This window comes from Leopardus geoffroyi, chromosome C1 (genome assembly GCF_018350155.1).
Source record: "Leopardus geoffroyi isolate Oge1 chromosome C1, O.geoffroyi_Oge1_pat1.0, whole genome shotgun sequence".
Taxonomy (NCBI): Eukaryota; Metazoa; Chordata; class Mammalia; order Carnivora; family Felidae; genus Leopardus; species Leopardus geoffroyi.
The window spans coordinates 111,895,251-111,921,680 of NC_059328.1; the positions used below are offsets into that span (position 1 = coordinate 111,895,251).

Consider the following 26,430-nt stretch of genomic DNA (forward strand, 5'->3'; position numbering starts at 1 on the left):
CCGACTGAGCTACCCAGGTGCCCCAAGCAAGTTGATTATCTTAAAAGTTTTGTTTTGCTTTTGAAAACTTCATTTGCTAGTGGCAAAAGGGAGTTGCTGGTTCTTGCTGGTTCTTTCTTGTTTCCAGAAGCCTTGGCAATATCCTGCAGCCAGTTGGTGGCCCAGTGACGGGCCTACTCTCCGGACTCCTTCCTGCAGGGCCTGATTAAATATGATCAAGAATGGAGCTCAACATCTAGGGTGGTAGGTTTGGGGGCCAGGAGGCAAAGCCTGGGACAGGTCTTCTCTCAGAAGGTCCTCTGGAATATCACTCTCCCATTTCTGCAAGGATCTTTTCAATTATGGCTCATAGGCCTGGACAGTGGATAGATGTCAGTGTTCAGCACCAGCTTGAGCACAGATTGTGAACTATATGTGTTTAATCTCCTTTTCCGCCTTTATTCTTGATTCCTATCCTGTCACTAGTACTCATATGTCCCGATTTGCCCAGGACAGCCCTGGTTTATGTCTACTGTCAATGTAATCTGCCTCTCCAACCACCTTTGGTCTATATGAATTCAGACAGACCAGTTAGAGGCACTTCAGAAAAACTCTTACTTGAATACACATCAGGGAGTCATTAGAGTTGCCTCTCAGGAGGGCATTATTATGATAACATACACTAGCCATGACTCTTGATTGTAAATGACCTCAAATTGACTTTAATAAGAAAAAGATGTATTGGTTGGCATAGCTAGACAGCTGGAGGGCTCAAGCCTGACTGGAACCAAGTTCTCAAACAATTTTGTTACTTCTGTCCCTCTGTCTCTGTTCCTCTGTCCCCATCTCTCCAACTCTCAACTCCTGTTGATTTCACCTTGTAGGCAGGATCGTCCATCTGATGGGCAAGCTGGCCCCTGGAGACTCTAGACTCACACTCCCCCATCTTAACAACTCTCCCGGAAAGAAGAACTTTCCTTTCCTATGGGCATATATCCCTTCATGTCCAGGGAAGTCTGAGTGGCTCTGCTTGAGTCATGTGCACATCCTTGAGCCAATTGCTATGGCTTTGGGGTGAATAGGTAACTCACCTGGGCTATGTACACATCATGGCGCAAGGGGCAAGGTTGCATCAGTTCACACCAAACAAGGACGGAATCCCTAAAGAAGTAGGTCAATTATCTGAGCAGACCACATTGACTGCATCTGCCATCCACTGTATACAGCCACTGTCTATGTTGTCACTTCTGATGTCCCAGGGGCTTTATGGATAATGTTCATCATTTTCACAATTACTTAAAGAGTATAATTTATCCCTGTATTACAGAGGCGGCTTGAATAGTTTAAATACTATAGCCAAGGATGGAAAAGTGGTCAATGGAGAACCTGACCTCTGACTCCAGAACTATCTGCCCCTCCCACAATGTCCTGGTGGCATTTTACATGTGAGAGGGAGTGAAGATAATCTGTCAAGGAGCCTTTCTTGGATGTGCATCACACATGTGCTGCCTGAAATAATGTTTCTGGACAGACAAATCCTCTTCTGGTTCTGCCTGTAGATTCTTCTGGATTCTGTCTGTCTCTCTAGGAGATGAAGCCTGCTGTCCCAGGAGAGAGGTAGGAAGCTGGTCCATTCCAGTCAATGGGGATGGCCAGGTGCTGACTGATCTCAGCATAGGACCCACACTGTGCCCCGGGCCTTTGGGTAAATGCATCCTGTCTTCTCTGAGTCCTGATTGTTATATAACAAGGGCAAAAATGTCCTACTGCTGTAGAACACAGGATTCTTCTGACAGTCATAAGAATATAAGCAAAAAATCTTGCTTCGTAAGATAGGATGATAATGATGATGGATGATGATAGTTGTCATGGTGCTAGAGCAGGGCCCCCTATTCAATTCTTGAAGAACAGAAGGAAAACATGAGGGCGGTGTTATTTTCTCTCCAAGGGAAGGGAGAGAAGGCACTTTGCTTGCCTGCGTCCTTCCTAATTCGCAAAATCACTTCCCCAGAACTTACGGTTCAGAGGTGCAGGCACAGGACACACGGTCTGCGTTTGTGTTTAGCCTTTCTACTCTGCCATATTGTGGTTTCCCAACCAGCGCCCCAGGGACAGCTCCCTCGTTTCAATTTGTATTTTCCATAGCTTTTCTTTCTGATGACAAAAATAGTACGTGCAGAAAATTGGGAAAATAAAAAAGGGAGAAAAAAATCCTCACCCCGAAATCACTCCAACCAGAGATATCAACACCCAGCAGTTAGCCGTTGCTGTTATACAATGTAATATCCTGCGTTACTCCGTTAACAACACATTAGCAGCATTTCCCCATCACAAAAAAACTTGGGAATCACTGTTTCCGCAGACATTGCATGCATGGCTACACCAGAGTTTAGTTCATTGCAGCTGGTAATAGGCCTTTGTGCAGAGGTCTGAGAGTGAGCTGGACAGCTGGGCCCCCAGGGTCTTCTGCACAGAGCTGGGGAGACACAGAGGGCAGGAGACCTGGGCCCTGAAGGGGCAGAGGGAAAGGCAGCCCATAATATGTTGAATATTTGCTTGTCTGTTGATTTGTTCCTGCCTGGATGTTTGAGGGCTCCGTTAGGCATCAGGTGCCCTCCTCATTCTCGGGCCAATGCCCACTTCAGGTCTGTAACATCCCTCCCTCAAAGAGCCTCCCAGGCTGTTCCCAGAACCCCTCCTGTCCCTGGTGTGGTGCACTCCTGGAAGAGGGGCTCCATTGCACCCACCACTGTTTCTGCAGAGCCCAGCCCAGCACTGGCATTTAGTAGGTGCTGACAACGTTTGGAGAGTGAGAGAGGGAGCAAACAATAAACAGTGAACATGCCAAAATAGTAATTTTGCATTATTACAATTAAGGTGATGAACATCTGCACGATTAAAGCTTTGCTAAAATTTCAAGTTATTTCCTAGACTTGAAATTCGAAGATTGAAGGATGCAGGCATTTTTTAAAGTTTATTTATTTATTTTGAGAGCTAGAGTGAGAGCAAGTGGGGGAGGGGCAGACATACAGGCAGAGAGAATCCCAAGCAGTCTCTGGGGCGCCTGGAGCCAGCGCAGAGCCCAACTTGTGGGCCTCGACCTCACAAACTGTGAGTCTTGATCTCAGGCACCTAACCATGAGATCGTGACCTGAGCAGAGATCAAGAGTCTGATGCTTGGGGTGCCTGGGTGGCTCAGTCGGTTAAGCGTCCGACTTAAGCTCAGGTCATGATCTCACACTCCGTGAGTTCGAGCCCCACATCGGGCTCTGTGCTGACAGCTCAGAGCTTGGAGCCTGCTTTGGACTCTGTGTCTCCCTCTCTCTCTCCCCCTCCCCTGTTCATGTTCTGTTTCTCTCTGTCTCTAAAATAAATAAACATTAAAAAAAGTTAAAAAAAAGTCTGACGCTGAACCGACTGAGCCACCCAGACACCCTAAAGAATATAGACATTTTGATGGTTCTTAATACATATTACAAGACTGCTTTCTGGAAATTCCAGTATCTGTCATAATCTCAGAAGCAGTATGTGTGAGTGCCTGTCTCTCTGGCTGTAGGTAATGTAGTTTAAAAAATGATTCGCCGATTTGATGAAAGTAGAGGCAGGAATGATATAATTCGTTGATTTAATAAACGTTTTTTTTTTAAAACCTGTTAATTGATCATTTGAAACTCCGATTTTGTGAATTGTCCATCTGTGCCATTTGCCCAGTTATACTGGATCTTAGTGTTTTGTTTGTGATCGTGAAAACAATGGGCTATCATGGTAAAGAAAATCAGACATTATAGCATATCATAAAGAAGAAAGTAAAAATCTCCTACATTCCTACCCCTTGGACTCGTGACTAACATTTTTGGAGTATGTCCTTCCAAACTTTTAACCTTATGTGTTAATAGTAGTTTTTGAAGTTTAAAACATTTAAATTTCTATGTACTCTCAAACTAGCATTGTTTATTTCAATAGATCTTCCAATGCTTTTGTGTTTAAAAAAGTTTTTCCAACGTAGATATCACATTAAGAGTTGCCATGTTTAGGGGTGTCTCAGTGCCTCCGTGGCACTGTCCGCTAAGCTTCCAACTTTGGCTCAGGTCACAATCTCACAGTTGGTGAGTTCTAGCCCCACGTGAGGCTCTGTGCTGACAGCTCAGAGCCTGGAGCCTGCTTCCGATTCTGTGTCTTCCTTTCTCTCTGCCCCTCTCCCACTCACACTCTGTCTCTGTCTCTCAAAAATAAATAGACATTAAAAAAAAAAGAATTACCACGTTTAAAGATAGAGCTATACATGTGTTTAGTTATTAAGGCCATATAGTATATTGTAGAATACTTAGGAAATTAAGAGGAAAAAATCAGCCATAATCTCTCGACCTTAAACAAAGCCTGTTTCCTTTGTGCATGGTCCTTTTGAGTCTTGGATCACGAGCACTTATATTTATTTTTAGTGGTTGCAAGGACAGAGTGCATGCACAGTGTTTTTGGTCTTCTCCTTTTTGCTCACAACTATACTGTAAGCATTATTTTCATGTTGCTACATCTCTGGATGGTTGTTTAGAATGATCCCCGAGCTGACTCCATCCTGCTGATAACCATCTAAGTTGCTTCCAATTTTTTTGTCAAGTGATATTTTGCAACACCAAAGCCCAGCAAAGCACAATCTCCCACTGTTCCCTGGGAACTGATTGTAATACGGTTTGACTTCTGCTTATTTCCTCCTTTCCTCCGAGGAGTGTTGGGAGACAGCGCTCTTAGAGAACGGTTAGAAAAATGACAATCATAAAATTAGGAGAAGAGAGACCATGAAGTGAAAGCACGTTGAGCTTTTAGAAAAAAGTCGCTTTAACAACTCAGGCTGTGCTGTTTACGTTTTGTTTTTGTAACTCACGAATCGGGCATGAGTTTATAATCATAATTTTGACAAAATGCTTTCCATTTGTGCAGTGCTTGGTGCTTTTTCTGGGACGCAGTTCGGTGTATCAGCTGAGGGCTTTAGTGCAGGAAGACCAGGGTTTGGATATCTGCTTCTCTCTTGTGATCTTCAGCTGCTGCAACCCCCAGTCTGTCTTTCTGCAAAATACGAGTGGTAATAAGCCAGGAGGGAGGACTGGTTAAGATCATCCCTTATGGGCACTGAGCAGTAATGGGAAGAAGAAGGAGGAGTGGCCAGAGTACAGGAGGCCTTCCACGCAGAGGGAAGTGAAAACCTTTTATTCCTGGGCCTCAGTTTCTCCATTTATTTGGGGGCGGGGCTTGGTGTATGGTCTCCAAAGCCTTTCCTGCTTCTGGGAGCCTCCCAGGGACCCCTGCCCTGGCACCTGTCCACCCACCTCAACAGGGCGTCCAGGACTCCTCTCTCCACTCAGCTCAGCCTTCGGTGCCTGAGAAACCTTGCAGGGCGGTGCCCTGGCCTCCAGGGCAGCATAGGGCTGTGGCATCCTTTATAGCCTCTGACATAATTTGGGGAAGGGGTGTGAGTGGGATCTGTAGATTCAACACATATTTATAAATCTCGAACAAGTGTCATTGATTTGTTGGCAAAGCTAGTTAGCAATAACCTTATCTTCTCTTTGAATAACGATCATTAATCATCCCCCTCCTCGCCTCGCAGAAGAGAAGGCAGCCCAGTATATAGTGGTAGAGAGCCTGGAAGGCAGAATCAGAGATTTGGTTCCAGGCCTCTCTGCGCCCATTTGTCAAATGGGAATGATAACAGCACCTACCTCATAGGGCTGTTGTGGAGACTGGAAGCTATACCGCCTGTTCAGGAGACAGCGGAGTGCCAGGCACACAGTAAGTGCTCAGTTAATGGTCAGTTGTTATTACAGTAATAATTATCGGCAAATGGGAGGACAGAGCGCTTTGTAGGCACGGGACTAGGTGCCAACGACAGAGATGTGAAGATGTCCTAGAGGGCCCCCCCCCCCCCCCCCCCCCCCCCGAACCCAGGTGAAAACTGGTGAGTCTATAGGCCAGGACGAGGCCGAGCGTCCCGCGTGAGGCCAGAGCCAAACCCAGGGCTGGAGAGCGGGTTCCCGCCGCGCACTCCAGGCCGGGGCTCCCCGATCCCGGGGACGCGCCCCGATCGCCTCCCTTAACCTCTGGTTTTGGAACGCACCCTTTCTCAGGCTGGTCTCTTGTCCCGGGAGGACCGCTTCTTCATCTCCGCCCCGGGGCGGTGTCTTCGGAGCGCCCCGGGAGACCCGCTCGCCGCAGCACCGGGCGCCCTCGCGCACCTCCCCTCGCTCCGGGTCCGCGGAGGGTTCCGGCGCCCGCGGAGGCCCTTTAAAAGGCAGAGTCTGGTCCGCAGGGGGCGGGCGGGGGGCGCTGACCGCCGCCCGAGGCCCGGCCCCTCCTCCCCGCCCCTCCCTCGGTCCGTCCCTCCCCGGGTCCCCGCGTCGCTCGCTCGCTCGCTCGCTCGCCGGGCGAACGCTCCGCCTCCGTCAGTCGGCTCGGCTGTCGAGAGAGCGGCGTGGAGCCGGAGCCGGGGCCGGACGCGCGGCCGGGGGCTGGGGGCTGGGAGATCGGCGCCCGCCGCCTGGCGAGGCCTGAGCCACGATGGCCGAGATGGGCAGCAAGGGGGTGACCGCAGGGAAGATCGCCAGCAACGTGCAGAAGAAGCTCACGCGCGCGCAGGAGAAGGTGAGGGAGCCAGATCCCCGGCCTCCGCGCGGTCCGGGCCACCTGTCCCCTCCCTCCCCCTAACCACTCACCCCCAGGGGCTGGTCCTCACCCGGGATCAGGCCCTGTCACCTCCGGACGACCGCTGCTGGGAGCCTTCGGGGGTCCACGGGCTGCAGCCCCCAGCGTTCTGGGCGCCCCCTCCGGTCCGCGTCTTGTCTACCCACCCCCGGCAGGGGCAGGAGAGGGCGCAGCTGTCCCCTCAAACCCCCCCCCCCGCCCTCGTTTCCTTCCCCCCTCCCCCCCCCCCCAACCCGCTTTGTATCTCCTCCGCCTGTCTGCAGAGAAGAGGCGGCCCACGCTCTTCTCGGGGCGCGAGGTCCAGTAAACCCAACGTTGGAGACCGAGGGCCGGGAGGCTGGGAGGTTGGGTGGCGCCCCTAGCCCCTCAGCCCCACGCGAGCCACGCGGGCGGGGCCGGCTCCAGGGGGAAGGAGGGAGCCTGTTACCCGTCCCCCAGGGCCGCCGTGCTCCGGGAATCCCGAGGCTGCCCCGAGGCCCGCGGGTGCTGGAGCACTCGCTCTCCAGGCCTCTGGGCGCTTCCTACGCCCTCCGTTCCCTCCTCCCCGCCCGCCTCTCCACCTTCTGTCCCCGCCGGCCGCAGGAGGGATCGAGTTTCCTTTGCCGAGAGGTGCCCGCGGCCTTGCCGCTCCCGCCCGGCCCTCAGGGAGCACGGCGCTGCGCGCCCCTCGGGGAGGTGCTCCCGCTCCAGCCCCGGCTTGGCGTTTCCGGCGGCTGGGGAGGGGGTGGTGGCTCCGGTTTTGGGAGCCCACCACCTGGGTGGGGAGCTGGCTCGAAGGAGCTGGGGCTAAGCCGGGGGGCGTGGAGGGCGCCTCAGGAAACCCGACCCCTTGGCGCCCAGGGCAGCGGGCAGCAGGCGAAGGGGGACGCAGCTGGGGCTTCCAGCGGCTCCCTGACGGTGCCGGACGTGCGGGACCCGGGGGCGGGGGTCCGCTTGCGCTCACTTTTCCCTCCCAAGCCACCTCTGGTTCATTGAATTGGATCACGCCAGCTGCTGACGCCACTTCCCCTGCCGCCTCGGACTCTGAAATCTAGGATTGTAGAATCCGTGCTCCAGCCGGGGTGGTCCCTCAGGGCCCCCCAGCGGAGTCAGCCCTCTCTCCCGCCCGACGCTCAGCCGAGAGGAGGAATCTGGGGACCGGTCGGCCTTCCCCTGTCTGGCTGTTTATAAACAATGACTTTTGCAGCTAAGACCTGCGGGGCTCCCTAAGGATGCGGTCACGTGATTGGGGCGGGGGGGGGGGGGGGGGACGGCGGCTAGAGCTTCCCGGGCGCCTCCCTAAGTCCCGTCGCTCATCCTTAAGGTCCCAGGCTAAGGAGATAGGTGGGTGTGTGTGGAGGTTAGGGCCCTCAGCCAGTCTCCAGATCTGGCCTGGCCCCAGCAGCTGTACCACCCCCCCTCCGGGCCCCGGGCGGGGGGAGGGATTAGAGCACCGCAGATAGCTGGTGTGTGTGTGGGGCGGTGGGGGGGGGGGGAGGCTGGGAAGGCTTCTATGAGCGTCGGTGGGGGTGGAGGGGCAGATGCTTCTGCCCTTGCTTCCTCCCCCTCCCCCCTCCCTCGCCCTGGACTGGGTAATCCATCTAGGTGCCTGGAGCCGGCAGCTCTGGGCTAAGCCTACTTCCTGCTGCTGAGGGGCTGGGAAAGACGAATGGGAAGCAGAAGGTTAGCTGAGACCAGGTCCCCGCCCCCACTCCACTGACGTCCTATTCCTCCCTAGCTCCCCTTGGCTCTTTTGGTGTCCCCATTGTCCTGGTTTGCCTTGTCTCTGCAGCAACTCTTTCAGTAACTTCAGGGACAGCAGGCATGACCTGTGTCCCCTCCTTGTAAGTGGCAGTATGTCATTACTGACCCCACTGAGCTGTCACCCCTCCCTCTTCAGCTCCTGTTCTGTGGCATGGGCAGTTGGCTGACAGCTGGTCAGCCATGGGTGCTGGCCTTGGCCAAGGGCTGGCACTGCCCAAGCCTGGGCTCTAAGCGACTGGAGTTGTTGAGTGCTGCCTGTGTTCTGGCCTTCAGGCACTGGTGAGGAGACCCTCCCCCCATCGGAAGCCAGAGAGTAGCCTTCCTTCAGTCTCCTCGGTTGTGGGCCCTGCCGCGGTACCCCCTTCCCAGAAGCCTGATGCATCTCCCCTTTGCCCTCCTGTGGTTCAGAGTGTGTCATCTGCTGGTGGTCTTCAGGACCATGTCTAATTCACAGTGTCAGTGGTCTCACAGGTACCACCCCCCCCCTTCCCCCACCTGGCCTCTGCCAGATCAGTGAATGATGGGGACAGTTCCAGCGGTCCGGTTGCCCTAGGAGGGCATCTCCTGGTCAGGGACAAGCAGTAGCTGGGGTGGAGGGCCTAGATAGTATCCGCATAGGTTCAAGGGCCCCATCTCTCCTTTTCTTCTTTCCCGATTTCCCCACATCCACTCCCAGCCCAAACATCCAGAGGACTCTGAGGGTGACAGTGTGCTCCAGTTTCCTTGCTTGCCCTCTGGTGCCTACGGAGCCAGCTCTCCTGTGCCCCCAGCCTAGTGTGTCTCTGCATGGGTCTTGGCTTGGCGTTACCCATCTCACCCTCCCCCATCCCTGTGTCGCTGGTCTGGGTGCTGTCCCTGAGGGGAGAGCAGACCTGCGTGTGCACCCAAATGTTCACCTGGCCCTGGCGGAGGTACAGTGACTATGTATGAACAAACAAGGGCATTTGAGGGCTTGGCCTGGGAGTCCTGATGCAGGCTTGTGGGTGGGCTGACTTGTGCTGTGTGCTCCTCGTTCAGCAAATTCTGCCTTGGCCATGTGCTGTGTGCCTGGCCCCGGGCCCCGCTGAGGGTGCCGTGGGGAGCGGGCTGTGCTGGCTTTCACTGCCGTGGAGCTTACTGTTGTAAGGTCCTGTGGCCTCTGGTCATGAGGACGGCGTAAGCGTATATCGGAGGGGCCAGCAGGGTCTGAGCTTGGCAGTGACACTGCTCACCTCCCAGCCGCCGGCTACCCCCAGAGGGCTGGGGTGCAGAGCGTGTGCCTGGAGCTCGGCCTGGGGGCGTCATGAGGTCACCTTCCCATTGCGTCCATTTTTGGGCCTCAGTAGGGTGGCTGGACAGAGCCAAAGGTAGGGTGGAGCCCGGGTCAGATGACAGAGGATTAGAGGTTGGCGGGCTGGGCCCCTTGGGGGAGGGGATGGTGGGGGAGAAGGGACAGCTGGGGTGGGGGTGGAACCTGGCCTGCTTGCCCCTGAGGCCCACTGCTCAGGCGTCCTCACAGAGCAGAGCGGTGTGCTTGAGGGAGGCTGTGTGCTGGCAGAGCTGGGGCTGCTGATGAGCACAAGGAAGGAGGCTCCGGCAGGGGGTGGGAGTATGCACTCTGTCCCCCTAGGCTGCCTAGAGCCTGCTGGGAATGGGGAGGCCCAGCTGGGAGAGGGCAGGGCCCAGGGCTGGCAAGTCAGAGTGGAAGGTGCGGCAGTTATTTATAGGACCCTGACACATGGCCCCGATGGCACCACATTTGCCTGGTGGTCAAGGTCTCCCAACAAAGTGGCTGTGTTAGCCTTAGCTGGAGCCAGGCCTGTATGACCAGTCTTTATCCTCACGGCAGCCGTAAGAAGAGCCGTGCCATAGGGAGGAGCAGGTGCCCTGGGAGTGGGGTCCACCCGGGTGCCTCCCAGCTTCCTCTCACCTACCCCCTTCCCCAGGCCCCAGCCACCCATTGCTCCCCTCCCCCCACATTCTGCATTTCTGTTTCCTCATCTTGGTGTCCATCTCTCTGTCCCTGGGTGTCTGAGGACTCTTCCTCCCCTCTCTTTTGTCTGTGCCCACACCCTGCCCCATGTCGCCTGTTCCTTGGCCTCTCCCTATCTGCCTGCTCTGTGTCTCTTTCCTCTGAGTTTGCACAAGGCTTTTGTACCTGCCTACCCTTGGAGCAGCTTGTCCCTGAACCTGAATTATTGATGGAGATGGTTCACCCACTGGACGGAAGGCTCCTGAACCAGGCATCATCTCTGGGAGCATGTCTATAGGGGCTCAGGACATTTGGCTAGGGAACGTGGGCACGGAAAGATTGGAAGCATGGCCTCCAGATTTCCCTGAGCTCTGGGGGTCCTGGCTGGGCTGGGGCCTGGGGGTGAGCTGGGTTCCCACTCAGCAGAGCCCTGCTGGCTCATGGCAGGACTCAGAATGAGGCAAAGGCCGTTTTGCCCAGGGGTCTGCAGACAAGGATGTGCTCACTGGGCTACGTGGGGCACGGAGGGTGTTCTGGGAGGGTCCTTGTGGGCTGAGGTATGGGGTGAGAGTGAGCACAGGAGGCCAGCAGCTCGCTGACCACGTCCCTTTCCCTGGACCAGGCAGTTTGGATTCAGCTTGTCCCTTACAAGCTGTGTGACTTTCACGATGTGAAGAGAATGTTTCTGTCCCTCCATCCTGCCGGAACCTAAGGCCAGGCCTTGCATTGTTCTTTTTCCATGAGTTTCTAGAATCCCTGGGTCCTCCCCTCAGTGTTAGGCCTCTTTCTTACTACAGGAGAAGAGACTACAGGAGCATGTCAAAAAGGCAGCCTGCATGGGCTTGGCAGGCAGGCAGTCCTTGGTTTCCCTGTAGGACCTTGGGCAAGCGGCAGGACCTTCATCTATAAAGTGTGGTAATAATGGTTCCTCTGCGCTTATTTGTGTTGGAGAGTAAAGCTTTGGACAGTGCCCGGCACATAGCAAGTGCACACTAAATGCCAGCTCTGTGGGGCAGGGCAGTACAGTGAGGCCACCCTGGAGCCTGCCGTCCCTGCCTAGGCCTGCTTCCCAACCTTCTCCCTGTGAGTGTCCATTACAGGCCTCTACAGACAGCTAATCCCTGCTGAGCCCTTAGCTGATCAGGGCTTATGATGGTGTGCGTGTGTGTGCATGCCTGTGTGTGTGTGTGTGTGTGTGTGTGTGTGTGTGTGTGTGTGTGTGTTTAGAGGGGCAGCCGGCGGCAGGGGAGGGAATCAGCTCTGGAGTGAATATCAACTCTCCTACAGATAAACTCGGTGGCCCTGGGTAAGTTATTCCCCCTCTCTGGGCTTCTTCACTTTGGCCATCAGTAAAGTGAGGGGGGTTGCTCATCCGTTCTTTAATTCGTGGAAGGAACATTGAGCACCCACTATGTGTTGGGCACTGTTCTAGGGACAGGGGGTACAGGGCTGAGCAAAACCAAGCCCCACCCTCAGGGAGCTGACATTCTAGCTTGGGGAGACGGTAAAGAAACAAACATGTGCTGGCAGGTGGAGTGGGTTCTGAGAACTGGGCTCAGCGTTTCCCGAGCATCCCTGAGTTACCACTGCTGAGGACTCAGGTGTGGATGTGAACATGGGCTCTCACACAGTGCAAGGGATTGGCCAGGGAGAGGCTGACTGGAAGCTTCTGGGCTCCAGGTAAGAGGGCACCTGGAGGAGGAAGGCTTTCTGTTAGATGTCACCCTTGGATGTTGTGTTTCTCTAAAGACTCTTTGGGAAGAGTTTCTTTTTGGGACTAAAAGTGCAAAGGAAAGGATGCCCATGCTAAAACTGCTCAGCAGGGCACTGACGGAGGACAGGCCCGGGCAGCTTGGAAGCGGGGCAGGGGCTCTGGGTTTGGAATGTAGAATGAGGGGGTCAGAGGGGCCACTGAAAGAGGAGGAGGGAGGCACCAAAGATGACCCAGACTTGGGGGTGGGTGCTTGTAAGACTTTTTAGAAAGCTGAGTCTGAATCTCTCCCTAGCGTTACTGCCCGTGGGCAAGACTCATTGACCTCTCGGAGTCTGTTCCCTCCCTTGGTATTGGGGTGTGTGCCTTGCGGGGTGCTGTGCAGATTAAATGCACGGGGCTCACCATTCCCCAAAGGAGCTGGTCTTGTGCGGTGGATGGGACACCCTCGTGGGAACTGGCTGGCACCTGGGGGTGCTGGTGCCTCCCCAAAGGGGCTGTCACCTCCCAAAGAGGTCACTCACTTCAGGCAAAACGGACTCCATGCTAAGGGCTGACAGGGGTCAGGGCTGGGCAGTTGAAAAGGGAAAGGCAGGCCTCTTCTTGCTCCGAGGGAAGAGTTGGTCAAATATTAACTTGATAACAACAGCCATGGTTTACTGTGTACCTGCTGAGTGCCAGGTGCTTGATGAAAACTCTCATCTCCACTGCAACCAGGTGAGGTCATTATGAATCCCATTCAGCAGATCAAAACACTGAGGCCCAGCAGTCCTATGACTTGCCCACGGGCTCTCCTGGTCAACTATCTGGGTTACCAGGTCTCTGGCAGAGATGTGAAATGAGATGTGAATCTCTAGTGACCCCTCCTGACCCCTCCTGGCCAGGAAGGCCTTGTCTATCAGGTGGATCATCTGACAGATTTGGATCCCCAAGACCTTCTTCCTCCCCCATTAAATGAGTTTTGGGGGCTCTTGTCCCCTCTGTCTAGCCGTACACTTGGGGTGTGACCTTCACTCTTTTGGGACGTGTGGTGGGCTCTGGGGTGTGGAGACTGCGGGAAGTTTCCTGATGTAGCCCAAGCAAGAGTTTCTGCATGCAAATAAGGACTAACGAGGCAATGTGGTGTGTGTTTATGTGAGCGCGTGTGTTTTCCCAAATATAAAAGCTGTATCCAGTTCATTCAGTATAAAGAAACACTCTCTATTCTGAGATTCTGTCTACTTTTGTTTGTATTATTGTAACAGTGTTTCTTTTATGAAATGATGTTAATAGAGTTGTTTTTTAATGTTATAGAGGAGGATATAGTCATGCAATTGACCATACACACATGCTGGTCTTTTCCTGGAGTGGAATCTGAAAGTCTGGGACCTACTACCCACCCCTGGGGGTGGGAGGGGGGAGGGGGACCTTGCTGCCCAGCCCCACGCAATTGCTCTGGTGGGGAGGCAGGTCTCCTGGGTGCAGGCTTGAGACTGGCCCAGGGCAGCCTGAGGCAAGCTCCCTAGAATATCTGCTCCACGAGGGTGGGTCCCGCCTCCTATGGTAGCTGTGGCACCTCCAGCTCAGCACATGGCACGTGCTCAGTGCATAACTTCTGCACGGGTGCGTGGATTCCTCAGGCAGGGCTGGCCAAGGCCTGGGAGATGCCCTGAGTGTTCAGGGTGCAGGGTGGGTGGTGTAGGAAAGCCAGGACTGCAGGATTTCAGGCCTTCAGAGAGCAGAGAAGGCCAGAGTTAGAGCTCAGGGCTTGGAGTCAGATGGAGGGGCACCTCCTGCGCCATGCAGGCCATTCCGAGGGACCCAGGCATCACAGTACCGTCTCCCCCAGTAAAATGGCCCAGGACCATGGCGGGGCGAACCTGAGCCAGAGGCTGCAGAGCTTGGGCCCAGAAACCAGGAGTGGGCTGGCGCCCTGCTCGGGAGCCCTGCCTGGCTTTAGGCCAGATGCCAGAGAGGACGTGGCCTGGGCCTCCTGCCAGAGTCTTCTTCCAACCTGAGAAAGCTTTTAGGTGACACAGGCGCTGGGGATCGCTGACCTGGGGGTCTGTGTGGTTTGCTGAACCCGCGACCTCGCTGTTAGGGCCGGCGAACTGCTGTCCTCGGCCCCAGCCCTGCTGTACTCTTTGCTGGACCTCCTCCCTCTGCTTCCTGGACTCACCTTCAACCACACTGCAGCGCGGATGGGATGGGATTGGGGGCCCAGCATGGGTGGGGGGGGGGGGGGGTTGGAGCCTGGCTGCGGGGATGGCCTCAGGGCACTGAGAGCCTCTTGGTGCCCTGCGGGTGGGCATTTGTGCCCCCCCCATGCTGTGTCCAAGCCTGAGGCGATGCGCTGCCCCCCCCCCAGTCCCCCCCAAGGGCAGTGAGCCGCGGCCGCCTCCGCCTCTGCAGCACCAGGGCCGCAGTGTCTCTGGGTTGTGCCCCACAGGCTGGGAGTGAGTGGGCGGCTGCCAGCCACAGCGCCACAGGGCCGTAGGGAGGGACTCCTTGCGGCTGGTGCTGGGCCAGAGCTCCGAGGCCTTCTGGGCCCCTGAAGACTCCCTGTTCCTGGCTCCCAGGGCACCTTCGTAGGGACGTCCCTGCTGGCTCCGTGTTTTAGATGCCTCTACCCACACTGAACTAGCTCCCTCAGTTTATTTTTCCGGCTGTCCTTCCCCTGTCTGTGGCTTGCCCACTGCGGGCCAGGATGCTGAGGTGTGGCGGGTGCTGAGAGAGAAACTGCCCTGCCCTCAAGGGGCTCCCAGTGCCCATCACGGCACTCGGGGGAGACTGAGAGCAAGGGCACTGGTGCCCTGGACATGAGAGCCTCTCATCCACCTGGGGCAATCAAGGAAGTCTCCTCAGAGGAGGTGGCACTTGAGCTGGGTTTGAAAGGCAGAGAAGGTGGGTTGTGGGGTGTGCAAGGATGTTTCTGGCAGCCTGTTGAGGGTGGCTGGAATGTGTGTGAGTAAGGGTGGTGGTGGGGGGTGGAGCCCGAGACTGAAAGGATAGGTGGTGGGGGGTGGGGGGGGAGCAGGCCCCGGAGGGCTGGGAGGGACCCCAGACCCCTATGCACCTCAACCTGCTTATCTTTCTTCCTCACGTGTTGCCTGAGCCATGGGTCTGTCGTCCAGTCTGGGCTTAGCTGAGGACCCAGTGTCTCACTGGCCAGGGCCCAGGGAGCCCCCCGGCTTTGAGGAAAAGGAGCCCCAGGGTAAGTCCTGCATCCCCTGAGGGAATGGCCTCTGGCTTGGCCAGGCTGGGATCCAGGTGTGCCCGGGAAGGGGACCTGGGGTAGGGCTGCCATCCTGGAGTCCACCCTGTCAGGTGATGTCTGTTCCCCAAGCTTGCCGGAAACTGCACAACGTCTTATACTCCCTGCCTCACATGTGTCCCTGCTTCTGGGTTTTGGGTCCCCAAGGTGACACTGAGGGTGAGTGACACCTCTAGGTTTGGAGAGCTTAACAGCCCGGAGGGGCCATCATGGCATCAATTCACCCTCTCCAGGCAGCCCTGTGGGCTCCGCCCTTCGTGGCCAGGCCACTGGTCAGATGGCCACGTGGGGGTCCCCTAGTTCCTGGGTTGGAGCAGGGGGGGTCCTCAAGGGAGGAGGGTTCGTGCCAGCAGGTGGGGTCTCTGGCTGTCAGCGCAGACTGCAGGGAGAGGAGTGGACAAAGGAACAGTACTGTTGTACGGATGGAGGCCCAGGGGCGGCTCTGGCTGGCGAGGCGGTTGGCCTTCTGCTCCCGCCTGTGGCTTGAGGGGCTCTCAGAGGCTGTGAGGCCGGAAGGCGGATTGGGTAACGGGAGAGCCTTTGTCAGACTGGCTGCTTTTCCAACAGCTGCTGCTACTTTCTTTGGACCCTCTGCTCAGCTCAGCCTCTCCCCAGGACTGTGGCCAACATGCCTGAGCCCTGGACGAGCCTGGGCCCAGCGTTGGGCACCAGGGACAGACCTGGCACAGGCAATCTGGGCTGGAAGAAACCCCGCAAGGGGCCCCCCACTCCCTACCCCCATCCACTATAGAGCCCCTATTTCTCTGCTCTGAGGGGGCATCATCACTCTGCCAGGACATGATAACTGTCTTGGGAGTCAGATACAGGTGGGGGTGATGCAGGTGCTAACCTGGGGCCCCGGGCACTGGCAGTGGAGCAAGGGCAGAGATTGAACTGGGGTTAAGAGGTGTGTGCGGGGAGGAAGACAGACCCTAACAGAGAGGATGGAGTGTGGCCCCAGTGACCACTCGCTTACTCTGCGGGCCTGGGCCTCTCTGCAGCCCCGTTTCCTCCTCTGTAAATGGGAACAAGAGTTCCTGCCCCATAGGCTTGTGTAGAGGGTCCAGGAGGAAGTGAATGCAATCAATGCCTGGTCCCTGGTGGGAGCTGACACATGGGTTTTTTCCCAGGGAGCATCTTGGGGAAGCACCTGAGAACCCACACGTATGGACCATTCTGGCTTTGGTGTTTTGAGCTGTTTTGCTTATGACAGGATTCTTGACATTGAACTGTGGTGTACTTTTTTCCCCCTTCTTTTTTTTTCCTGTATTGGCTGAAAAAGCTAATTTGGGAGGTGGTGGTATCACCTCCTGGAGGAGGGAAGTCAGAGCCCCCGAGCCAGAGCCCGATTGAAGGAGGTGGTGGTGGGGGGAGGCAACTGGTTCAGGTGGGCTGTGCTTTCAGGGACCGGGCGAGGGGCACAAAGCTGGGGTCAGAGGTGAGGGGTCGCCCATCATTCGTTCATTCGAGGAGCCTGATGTGCAACGGAAGACTCCAGGCTTGAGAGACCTGGGCTGAACCCTAGCTCGGCCTCCAAGCCTCAGTGTGCCCATCTGGGAGTTGGGAAGCATGAGACTCTCCTCTCCATGAGACAAGGTGAACCCGGGGACTCCTGTAAGTGCTAATGGCAGAGCTGTGTCCTTGCTGGCTCCAGCTGGCTCTAGAGAGTTTAGGAGGGAGCACAGTCTTCCTGTCTCTGTGGAATTTTGTGATTTATGAAGAACACTTATACCCGCCATTTTTCATTTTATGCATTGTCTTGCTGACCCGTGAGGTAGGCAGGACTGGATTATGGTTCCATTTGGCAGGTGAGAACACTGATGCTTAGGGAAACCCTGGGATTTCCTCCCTTCCGTTCATCAGACTTGGCCCCAGGTTGGTCTTTCCCAGGTGCTGCCACCCCCCTCCCTAAATCCAGGGCTAGGGAGACACTGCTGAAGTGCATAGGTGCATGTCTAGGCATGGGGTGCGCGCGCGTGCGTGTGTGTGTGTGTGTGTGTGTGTGTGTGTGTGGTGGGGAAGGCGGCCCCTGGTCGCCCCAGGAGGCTGGCACACCAGAGGAGAAGGTAAAGCTGCAGAACTGGCCCTTCCCTGAGTTGGGGGGTTTCCTCATTGCCTGGCATTCGCCAACCAACTTTACAAGAGGTGGGAGTGTGGCTGTCCCCAGGAACCAAGGGACCTCAGAGGGTCAGGTTTGGAAAGAGCGGGTCTGATCCGCACTCCCTGGGGAGCCCAAAGGTAGAGGGGGAGCTGAGCACAGGCACCATTGCTCCCACCTCCCATGAAGAAAGAGCTGGGGGGCCCTGGGGCAGGGGAGACTTGAGGATGAGCTAATTGCTGCAAGTGCGAGCTGAGTGAGTCGTGATCTAAAATGAGAGACAAAATCCACAATTCATTGGATGCATTTGCTGAACCTGGGACAGGACCCAAATACTGTTGTTTTTCTGAAATAGTAAACCAAGCCAGGGGTTTATTTATTTGTATCCTCTCTCCACCCCTCAAGGATTCAGTCTAACAGTCTGTCCTGGCAGTGGGCTTGGTTCAGCTAGAATGTCACTGCCCTCCCCAAGTTGACTGCCTCCTCCTCCTGGCTGGGTGGACTGTGGGTCTGGAGGAGGCCACAACCAAGGGGGGGCCCGGGGCCCAGGCTGTGGATTTGAGGGGGGCCTGCTCTGGATCTGGTGGACCAGTGGGGGCTTCCTCCTCGTGTCTGGTCCTGGCACTGCTGGCCTAGCACACTGCAGAAACTACCTGGAGGGCAGGGCGGGAGGGCTGAGTCAGCACTGTGGGAAACCCACGGGCAGCAGCAGGACGGGACCCGGCGGCTGCACCCCCACTGGTGCCACTGCACTCACAGGTCACCCTGTCCGCTATGCACCCCAGGACACCTGGGGAGGCTGCCACCATGTTCTCCAGCTGGTGCAGTGCTACCCCCAAGCCACGCGGTGGGGAGAGAGGCCTCTGCATAGCCACGTGCTCTCAGCACACCCTGAGACCTGGGATTCTAGCTTGTGCTCTCCCTCCCCCGCTTTTTTAAGAAAAAGAATTTATCTACTTATGTAGCACAAGCCGGGGAGGGGCAGAGAGAAAGAGAGAGAATCCCAGGCAGGCTCCTCACTGCACAGAGCCTGACATGGGGCTTGAACTCACGAACCGTGAGATCATGACTTGAGCCGAAAGCTCAACCCACTGAGCCACCCAGGGGCCTCTCCTTCCCCTTACCTGGGCCTTGAGCCAGGCACTTAACCCCTTCCGCTATGGTTTGCTCCTTCATAGAATGTGGTAACCATCTTCCCTGTTTCACCCAGAGTCTTGGAGGGTGAAGGCTGGTCCCGTGGTGAGTGTGTGATCCTGGCATCTGCACCTAGTAGACACTTAATGCTAAGTGAGTTGGAGTGTAAGGCTCTAGTGCAGAAGCAACGGGAAAGGTTTTGCAAAGCACCTTCTCTAGTGTGGCAAGGTGGCAGGTTTGGGTTCAAATTCTGGCTGTCCTCCTCTCAAGCCCTAGACTTTGGGCAAGCTACTTACCCCTGAGAGCCTCAGTTTTCCTATTTGTGAGGATTAAATGGAGAATAGTGTCTCCATTTCACACCAAGGGTACTGGAAGTTGGCGTGCCAGCTTACGGGCTCAGCTCTACACTGGGGCGGGGGTGGCTGAGGCACCTTAGGTGGGTGTGGGGTGTTCGACTGTGCCTTGGCACTCTGTGTGTGTCCTGTTGGGCTATCCTGGCTGAGTCCAGGGCATGCTTGGCCCACCAGTAGTGCAGGAGTCCAAGCCCAGCTTGGAATCCAGATGGTGGGCCTGAGGGCTCCGGGGAGGATGGAAGGAGGCATTGCTTGGAGAGGACCTCATGGGGGCCAGGTGACTTTCATCCCTTCCACCCTGACTCCTTCTCCTTGTAGGCAACAGAATCCCTTCCAGCTTTTAGAAGATCTACAAGTGTCCAGAGCTGTAGCAAGGGATGGTCAGGGACCGACCTTCAGAATCTGGGGTTGGGCATCCATCCAACTTGCCCCTCTCTGGACAACCTTCCCCTTCAGTACGCAAAGTTTCCTCCTTTGGCACATTCCTGTGATTTTTTTTTTTTTTTTTTTTGAGAATTGGTAACTCTGCCTCACTGTTCAACTTCCCCTTGGTGTTGAATTGTGTTTCTCCTGGCAAAGAGGGCCCCAGGGGAGGAAGGGGCAGTAGGCATGAACCCAGCAGGCATAGAGGGTGTGCTGGTGTTTGCTATGATTTCTGGGGGTCTCTGCCACCCCTCCCTGTCCTCACTGCATCAGCCTTCTTGGAGACTTGACTGGGAGCCCGGATGTGTTGAGTGAAGGGATGTGGGTCAGATCCCTAGGGTCCCTCCGTACTCGGTGAGACAGGGACTCCTGTGCTGATGGTCTGAATAAGCCCTGGGAAGCTGAAATGGATGGGCCTCTCACGGTCACCTGGTCCTCACCTCCCTCCTTTGACTATAGAGGTGGGACACCGAGACCTGGAGCGTGACGACCTGTCCAGGCCTCTGGCGGCCCCTGAATGATCCCCCTGAGCTGTCCACTGAGCCAGTGAGGCCTCTAGGCCCCTGTTCCTGCCCACTGCGTCTGCTGGGGCTGGGGCTGGGGAAGATAGCACCTTCCCCTTCAGTACGCCCCTTGCCCACCCTATCTCTCTAGCCTCCCCTCCCCCACAGAAGCACAGAAAAGCAGGTGCAAGGTTGTCAGAAGGAAGTCTGAAGGGGCACCTGGATGGCTCAGTCGGGTGAGTGTCTGACTCTTGATTTTGGCCCAGGTCATGATTCTGCTGTTCGTGCATGGAGCTCGCTTGGGATTCTCTCTCTCCCCCTCTCTCTGCCCCTCCCCTATGTGCACACACACACTCTCACTCTCAAAATAAGTAAATAAACTTAAAAAAAAAAAACAGAGAAGGAAGCCTAGAAAAGCCTGCCCTGGTCCCTGAACATTCATTCCGCCTGCCAGGGGCAGGGGCGGCCATGTGGCACCCCCTGGTCTGTCGGTGGTCCCACTTTCTTCTCCCACCCCAGGCTTCACCCTTGACCAGATTACCTGGTGGTCAGCCCCTCCCTCCCCTCTAGTCCGTTCCCACTTCTCCTGCCTCCACTGGTGGAATGCAGCCGAACTAGACTTGCTCCTCTGGGGAACCATGAACCAGCCAGTCCCCACCCCTTGATTCCCAACTGTGAAGTTGGGGGTCCGTGTGGTGCCCTCATGGGTACCGGGGACTTGTGGATGGTTCAGGGCTGTGGCAGGGGAGCTTCCAGGCAGATGAGGGCCTGGGAGTAAGCACAGAGGCTGGGGTGAGGGCCCCCCTACCCCTGACTACTGGGCCAGGGGTGCTTGTCAGCACTTTGGTGGCTGGACTGGGTGGGAGCTATTTAAAGGTGATTCCAGGCATCCACTCCCTTGAATAACAAAAATAACAACAGTAGCCAAAATAGTAGCAATAATGTGTTTGAAAAAAATACCACTATCTTGTCTCCTTTAGGTGCTATTTATTTATTTTTTAAGTATTTATTTTTGAGTGAGAGAGAGAGAGAGAGGGGATGAGCGGGGGAGGTGCAGGGAGAGAAGGGGCAGAGGATCCAAAGCAGGCTCTGTGCTCACAGCAGAGAGACTGATAGGGGGCTTGAACTCATGAACCATGAGATCATGACCTGAGCTGAAGTCGGACACTCAACCAACTGAGCCCCCCAGGCGCTGGTAGGTACTATTTAATAGTTACAGTTTCACAGATGTGGACACAGAGCATTCCAACTGGTGAAATAAATGAATGACCTGTTTGCGTACTTAGGTTGAACTTCTCTGATAGGAATAGATGTAAGTAAAGGGCTAAGGACATCCAGTGGGGCAAGTGAGCCTCTGTGGCGGAGGTGGAGTCAGGGAAGGCTGCCTGGAGGACGTGATGTGAAATAGCAGCATGGGCTGGTATCAGTAAGGAAGTAGGGTTTCCTGATGGAGATTTGGGGGCCCCAGGGCTGGCCTTTGCTTGGCCCTGATGCAGGTGGGTACTGGCAGGGACTTTATCCTCCCTTCCCCCGGCCCTGGCTTCATGCTGTGCTGAGCTGTGGGCTTTTTTTGCACAGGCTGTTCCCCCACCGAGCTAAACAAGCAGGTGATGAGGGGTTTGTGGGAGGCCGTGCACTGGAGGGACAGATTCCACCCCCTCTGTTGGTGGCCAGTGTCCTAGAGCCTGGGGCTGAGAATAGCACCCACACTTGCATGGAGGGGACAGGTGGGGCGGGGTGGTGGCTCTGGGGGTGGTTGTGCTGACATCTCTGAACAGGTGGTGTGGGGTGCTGGGCCAAGGGTGGGGTCGTTCCTGTCCTCTGCAGGCCCCACCCAGAATGACAGGAGGCCAGCAGGCGGCCCTGTGTCACTCACATGCCCTGGCTGTGAGCCTTCTCTGGACCTCTTCCTGGGGTGGGCTGCATCCCAGGCTCGGGGCCAGCAAAGTCAAGGTGCATCAGGGCTGCTCATGGGGGCTGCCGCTGGTCACAAGAGGCCAGTACTCTTAGCTGCTGTTCGGTTTCCTTGGGGCCTTTACCATTTTACCCTCTTACCACCAGAGGGGGCCAGGGTAAGGGGGTGGCTTGCAGGATCCTAGCAGAGCTGGGGGGCGGAGGGTGCTGCTGGGGGGAGGTGGGGTGGATTGGTATTTGCTGTCCACCAGGAGCGTCGTGCGTAAGCCTGCGTGAGTCATGGGGAACAGGTGCGCTGGGCGGCAGGCACCGGGAAAGTCATGTGTGGGCTGAGGGTGGGAGGGCGGGGTGGGGCCGAGGTGGGAGAGGCCGCCTGAACTTTCTGGCCTGGGTGTGAGGAGTCCCAGGTTAAGATGAGGGGAAGGGGACAGAAAGGAAGTCACCTACTCAAGCATACCGCATCCTTAATCTTCCCATGAGGGAGAGGTCTTGGCTCCATTTTACTGATGGGGCTCAGGGCTTAGAAAGGTGTACTCCCTACGTAGGGTTTCACAGCCTGGGCCTGCTCCCTGAACCTTCTGCCCTGAGTCCTCTCCCCATGGAAGAGGTCCTTAGCCGGAGATGCTCCTCCCTCTCTCCCTCCCCTTGGCAGCTCTCCAGACCAGACAGACACTCTGAGCTGGCCCTCCGGAGTAGGAGTGACGGAGCGGGGAGGTGGGCAGGGAATGAGTGCAGAAGCCTGATGTGGGGTCTGCCCTGGCTGCCCTGGGCTTCCTGGCTGTTGTGTCCCCACCTCCCTCCTTGACATCTCTGGGCATCTCAGACTCACCATGTCCAGTGATGACAGCTCCTTCCCTCTTGTCACTCAAGCCCTGGAGTCTTCTTCACTTCTCTTAGTCACCCCACATTCGGCCACTTCTCACCATTTCCTGCTCTTGCCAAACCAGCTTTGGCTCTACCTGGGTCACTGCAGACACCTTTGAAATGGGCTCCCTGCTCTGTGAGTCAGATCACAGCTCCCCGGGCTTCCTATTCCATGGAGAGCGTCAAAGCCAGAATCTTCCAGGAGCCTGCAGCTAAGGCCCTGTGGTCTGGCCCTGGCTGCTAAGGCCGTGTGTGCAGTGGTTAGAGCAATGGCCTCTGGAGGCAGGCTTGGGGTTTGGATCCCAGCCACCCTGCTGGCTGGCTGTGTGACCCCGGAGAGATTTTAAAGCAGTGCCTTGGTTTCTTGCTCTGGCCTTGCTCTTCCCACCTCAGGGCCTTTGCACTTGCTTGCCCTCTGCTTGGCAAGTTCTCTCCCCTTCATCAGGTCTCAGGTGTCACTTCCCCGAGCTGCTTCCTAAGAACAGCACTTCTCTGGCCTCACTCTTTCTGTGCATTGCTGTGTTTTTGCTCAGAGACTCTTGTATTACCACCAGACATGCCTCCTCTTTGGAGTGTTGGCTCAGGGACTTTGCTTTGCCCCCTGCAGAACAGAGCCAGGCAGGCTGGGGGAGGGTGTCCAAGATGAGCCCCAACCCAGGGGGCCAAGTCCCAGAGTCAATGGGGTAGGGACTCCTCACTGTGGAAAGTCTGGGAGGGTCAAAATCAAGTGAGAGCCCTTGAGGAGGGAGCAGCTTGGGCTGTCCTGGAAAAGTTGGTGAAAAGTTCCTTTCTCCCATGGGAATGTGGCCTGGGTGAGGTGGAGTGCTGTGTGGGGAGGTCTGGATAGTTGGGTGGCTTCTGATTGTGGAAGGGGGTGGCCAGCCTTGGTCTGGGTGGTTCTAGCCCTTCCAGAAGCCCTCCGACCCACTGTGGAAGCCTCCTTCTGCTGTTGACTAGGGATGGGCTCCGCCTGGTGGGTGACCCCTGAGGGGAGGGGAGTCGTCCCAAGCCTGGGCCCCTCTGGCCCCCTTGGGGCTGTAGTGCTTCTTTTGGCCTAGACCTCCTCTTGGCTGACTTTTCTATCTTAGCCCTGAGATCACGGGCTTTGAGCCTCAGTTTCCTCCCCTGTGGAACACCTCCCTCTTCTCACAGGATTCAGAGAACACTTGTAAGCCTCTTGGATGCCTTGGCTGAGTGACTGCTGCTGATTTGTGGTTTCCACCTCCACTCTGGCAAGCTCAGCTGGGCCCTTCCGGGCTCTACCCGACCTCTTCCCCCTCCGAACATGGGCTTCTGCTGCCTCTGCTCCCCTGTGCTCTGTTCTGGGCTGTTCCCATCTCCCTACCCCAGCCCACCCTAGCTTCCTCTGGGCTCTGGGTGGCCCTACCCTGGCTGCTGGCCACAGGCTTATCTGCTGAACAGGCTGGAATTTCAGGTCCTCTGGGAGGGGAGGGGAGAAGGGAGAGGGGGAGGGGCATTCTGGCCCACAGTTGCCTGGGGTGAGGGCCTTCCGGTCCACCTGGACAGATGGGTGTGGAGGAGTAGGAGACACCCCCTCCAGGCTCCCTGCCGTCTCAGGGGTTAGGCCTCCAGCCCCAGGATGGACCACGTCCTCAGGACTCTGTGCATTCTGGCTTTTGACCAACCAATCAGATCTCAAGGCAGTGTGGTGGGGCCGATAGAGTTAGCGGGCCGAGTTTTTTATGTATCCAGTTAAGGACGTAAAAAAGAAAACCAAACATCACTCTTTACTCTCACCAGTGTTCGTAAGGGAAAGGGAAAATTGCTGAAAGAGGAAGGAGATGATTTTAGACTGACCGTCTCCCAAGCAAGGCCAGTTGACTTCCTCAGCCAGGGGCCCACAGAAAAGGATGATGAGTCTTTGTGGCCTGGTGTCAGGGGCCAGTGACTTCCAAAACACCAGGACCTGTGGGCGTGAGGCAAGGAGCTTTCTGGGATGGGGGAGGGGTGGGCGGGTGCAGCCCAGCCTTGGTCAGGTTGGCCAGGAGGAACCTGGAAACATTTTTCTAGTGTTGTATTTCCTTGCAAAAGTCTCGACAGCTTTGCATTCTGCTACGCAATCTGTCTATGTTGGTTATGTCACAAAAGTGCTTCCGTTACCAGTTACATCTCTGGAAGGCGGCAAGGATGCAGCAGCAGGATGAATCTTTTGCAGTAAACCCTGCACGTGCTCCCTGTTACTGCCGGGCATCTGGGTGCCTCCCACTTGAGAATGACAAGTGCAGTCTGGGCTTTGGAAAACCATCAGGTTTGGGGGGATCTCTCTGAACCTCAGTTTCTTCATCTATAAAATGGGACAATAGCCCCCACCTCAGGATGTCCTGCTGATCTGAGCCCAGCTGAAAGCGGGGGTTAGGGTGGTGGGCTTCTCTCAAGGGGGGGTCCTTGGACCCTGCACCCTGGGGTCATGCTTTGCAATGTGATCTTTGTGGAGCTTAGAAGGAGGGGTGGTTGCGGTGCCCTCGGCTGGAGCCTGCCAGGATCCCGGCTGGGGAGGGGAGCCCTTCAGAATGTGAGGTGAGCCGACAGCATTTTTCCCCCTGGGAGGAAGGCAGGATGTGAGACGCCTGTCCTCAGAGCCAGTCTCTCCTGCTACCACCTTGCAGCCATCCTGGGGAAATGGAGGTCCTAGGACAGCGGTGTAGAGAGACCAAGAGAAGGGACGCAGGCCCCTGGCCGGGCTTGTCTTTTGGGGGCTGCAACGTGTACATGTGTGTGTGCGTGTGTGCGTGCATGCGTGTGTGTGTGTGTGTGTTTGGGGGTAGAGAGAGGGAGCTGGAGTCTAGAGGCTCCCTCTCGTCCCTGAGACCCACCTGCCTGGGGCTGCCAGGCCCGTTCCTGGCCTGGAGCCCATCTTGCCACCCTCAGCTACTGTCGGTTTCCCTTTCTCTGGTTTTCTCTCCAGTTCCCCTTCCTCATTCTGGGTTCTCCTTGCACAGTGTCTCCTGGCCTCAGCTCTGCTTCTTGCCTGGCTCTGTGGCCTCCTTGTGGTTCCCGCTGCCTTCCCACCATGCTGGGGGGTGACCAAAGGGCCGTGGGAGGGAGCCCCATCAGGAAGTGTGTGCGAGTGTGTATGCACAGACATGGGGGTGAGCATCAGCAGGTGAACGTGTGGGTGCTGGGTGTGCCTGCCGCCTGTGCATGGGAGCCTGTGAGTGTGCACACGGGTGCTGCGTGGGGGGCCTGAGTGCCAGGGAGCATTCTTGCCTCCTGGAGATGGAATGCTGTTCTTGGCTCTTGCCCAAGGCCAGTGTTTCCACATTTATCTTTCTTAAAAAGTCTTGGAGCCTCCGGGAAGTTGTAAGGGAAAGCCTGATGTGCGGCCAGCCTGGCTCTGCAGGAGGGCCTAGGAGTTTCACTGGCCAGGGCAACTCTGCCGCGTGTTCTGGACTTGCTTTGTGGGACCCTGGGCTCTGCTCCCAGGCAGGGGCCTGAGTGGCTTCTCCCTCCTGCTGGCCACAGCTGGGCTGGAGTGGGGCCCAACTCCTTCCAAGAGAGGTCAGGCCCCTCCTTCTATCCCTTTCCTCTTGGTCCCTGCCTAACCCTAAGGCACAGCAGGAGCTCTGAGGCTGCTAACCATGTCAGACTAGTCACTGGGAGACCACCAGCCTCTGGGGGAAGTGTTCCTGCTTGCTCTGAAGGCAGAGCCACCTGACTGCTCGTCAGGGAGCTCGTGAGGCTCCCTGGAGGGAGGGGCAGACTTTGCTGGGGCTGGATGCTACATGAGAAGATGGAGCTATTTCCTTGTGCCCAGGGTCAAGAGCCACACTTCAGGGGTGGCACCCCATGG

The 26,430-nt window shown here is 56.3% G+C and overlaps 1 protein-coding gene and 1 long non-coding RNA gene across 30 annotated transcripts in view; one reads left to right on the forward strand and one right to left on the reverse strand.

Moving 5' to 3' along the window:
* Positions 1–3,587: 3,587 nt before the first annotated feature.
* Positions 3,588–7,838, reverse strand: LOC123598770. Of its 2 annotated transcripts, XR_006712775.1 has the most exons (5): positions 6,704–6,842; positions 6,089–6,253; positions 5,694–5,730; positions 5,301–5,454; positions 4,779–5,040 (listed from the first exon to the last, which is right to left on the reverse strand). It is a non-coding gene; the product is annotated as an uncharacterized LOC123598770 (long non-coding RNA). The 2 variants fall into 2 exon arrangements; XR_006712774.1 differs by lacking the exon at positions 5,694–5,730 and having other exon boundaries at positions 3,588–5,040; positions 6,704–7,838.
* The window catches only part of BIN1 (bridging integrator 1), a 55,872-nt gene continuing 35,688 nt past the window's right edge, over positions 6,247–26,430 (forward strand). For 13 of the 28 annotated variants that reach the window (XM_045479423.1, XM_045479427.1, XM_045479429.1 and 10 more), the window contains exon 1: positions 6,247–6,612. In XM_045479423.1, the coding sequence (XP_045335379.1) occupies positions 6,529–6,612 (84 nt within the window). In that variant the 5' untranslated portion in view covers positions 6,247–6,528. The remainder of the gene's footprint in view (positions 6,613–26,430) is intronic. The other 15 variants (XM_045479449.1, XM_045479440.1, XM_045479443.1 and 12 more) reach the window with 10 other exon arrangements.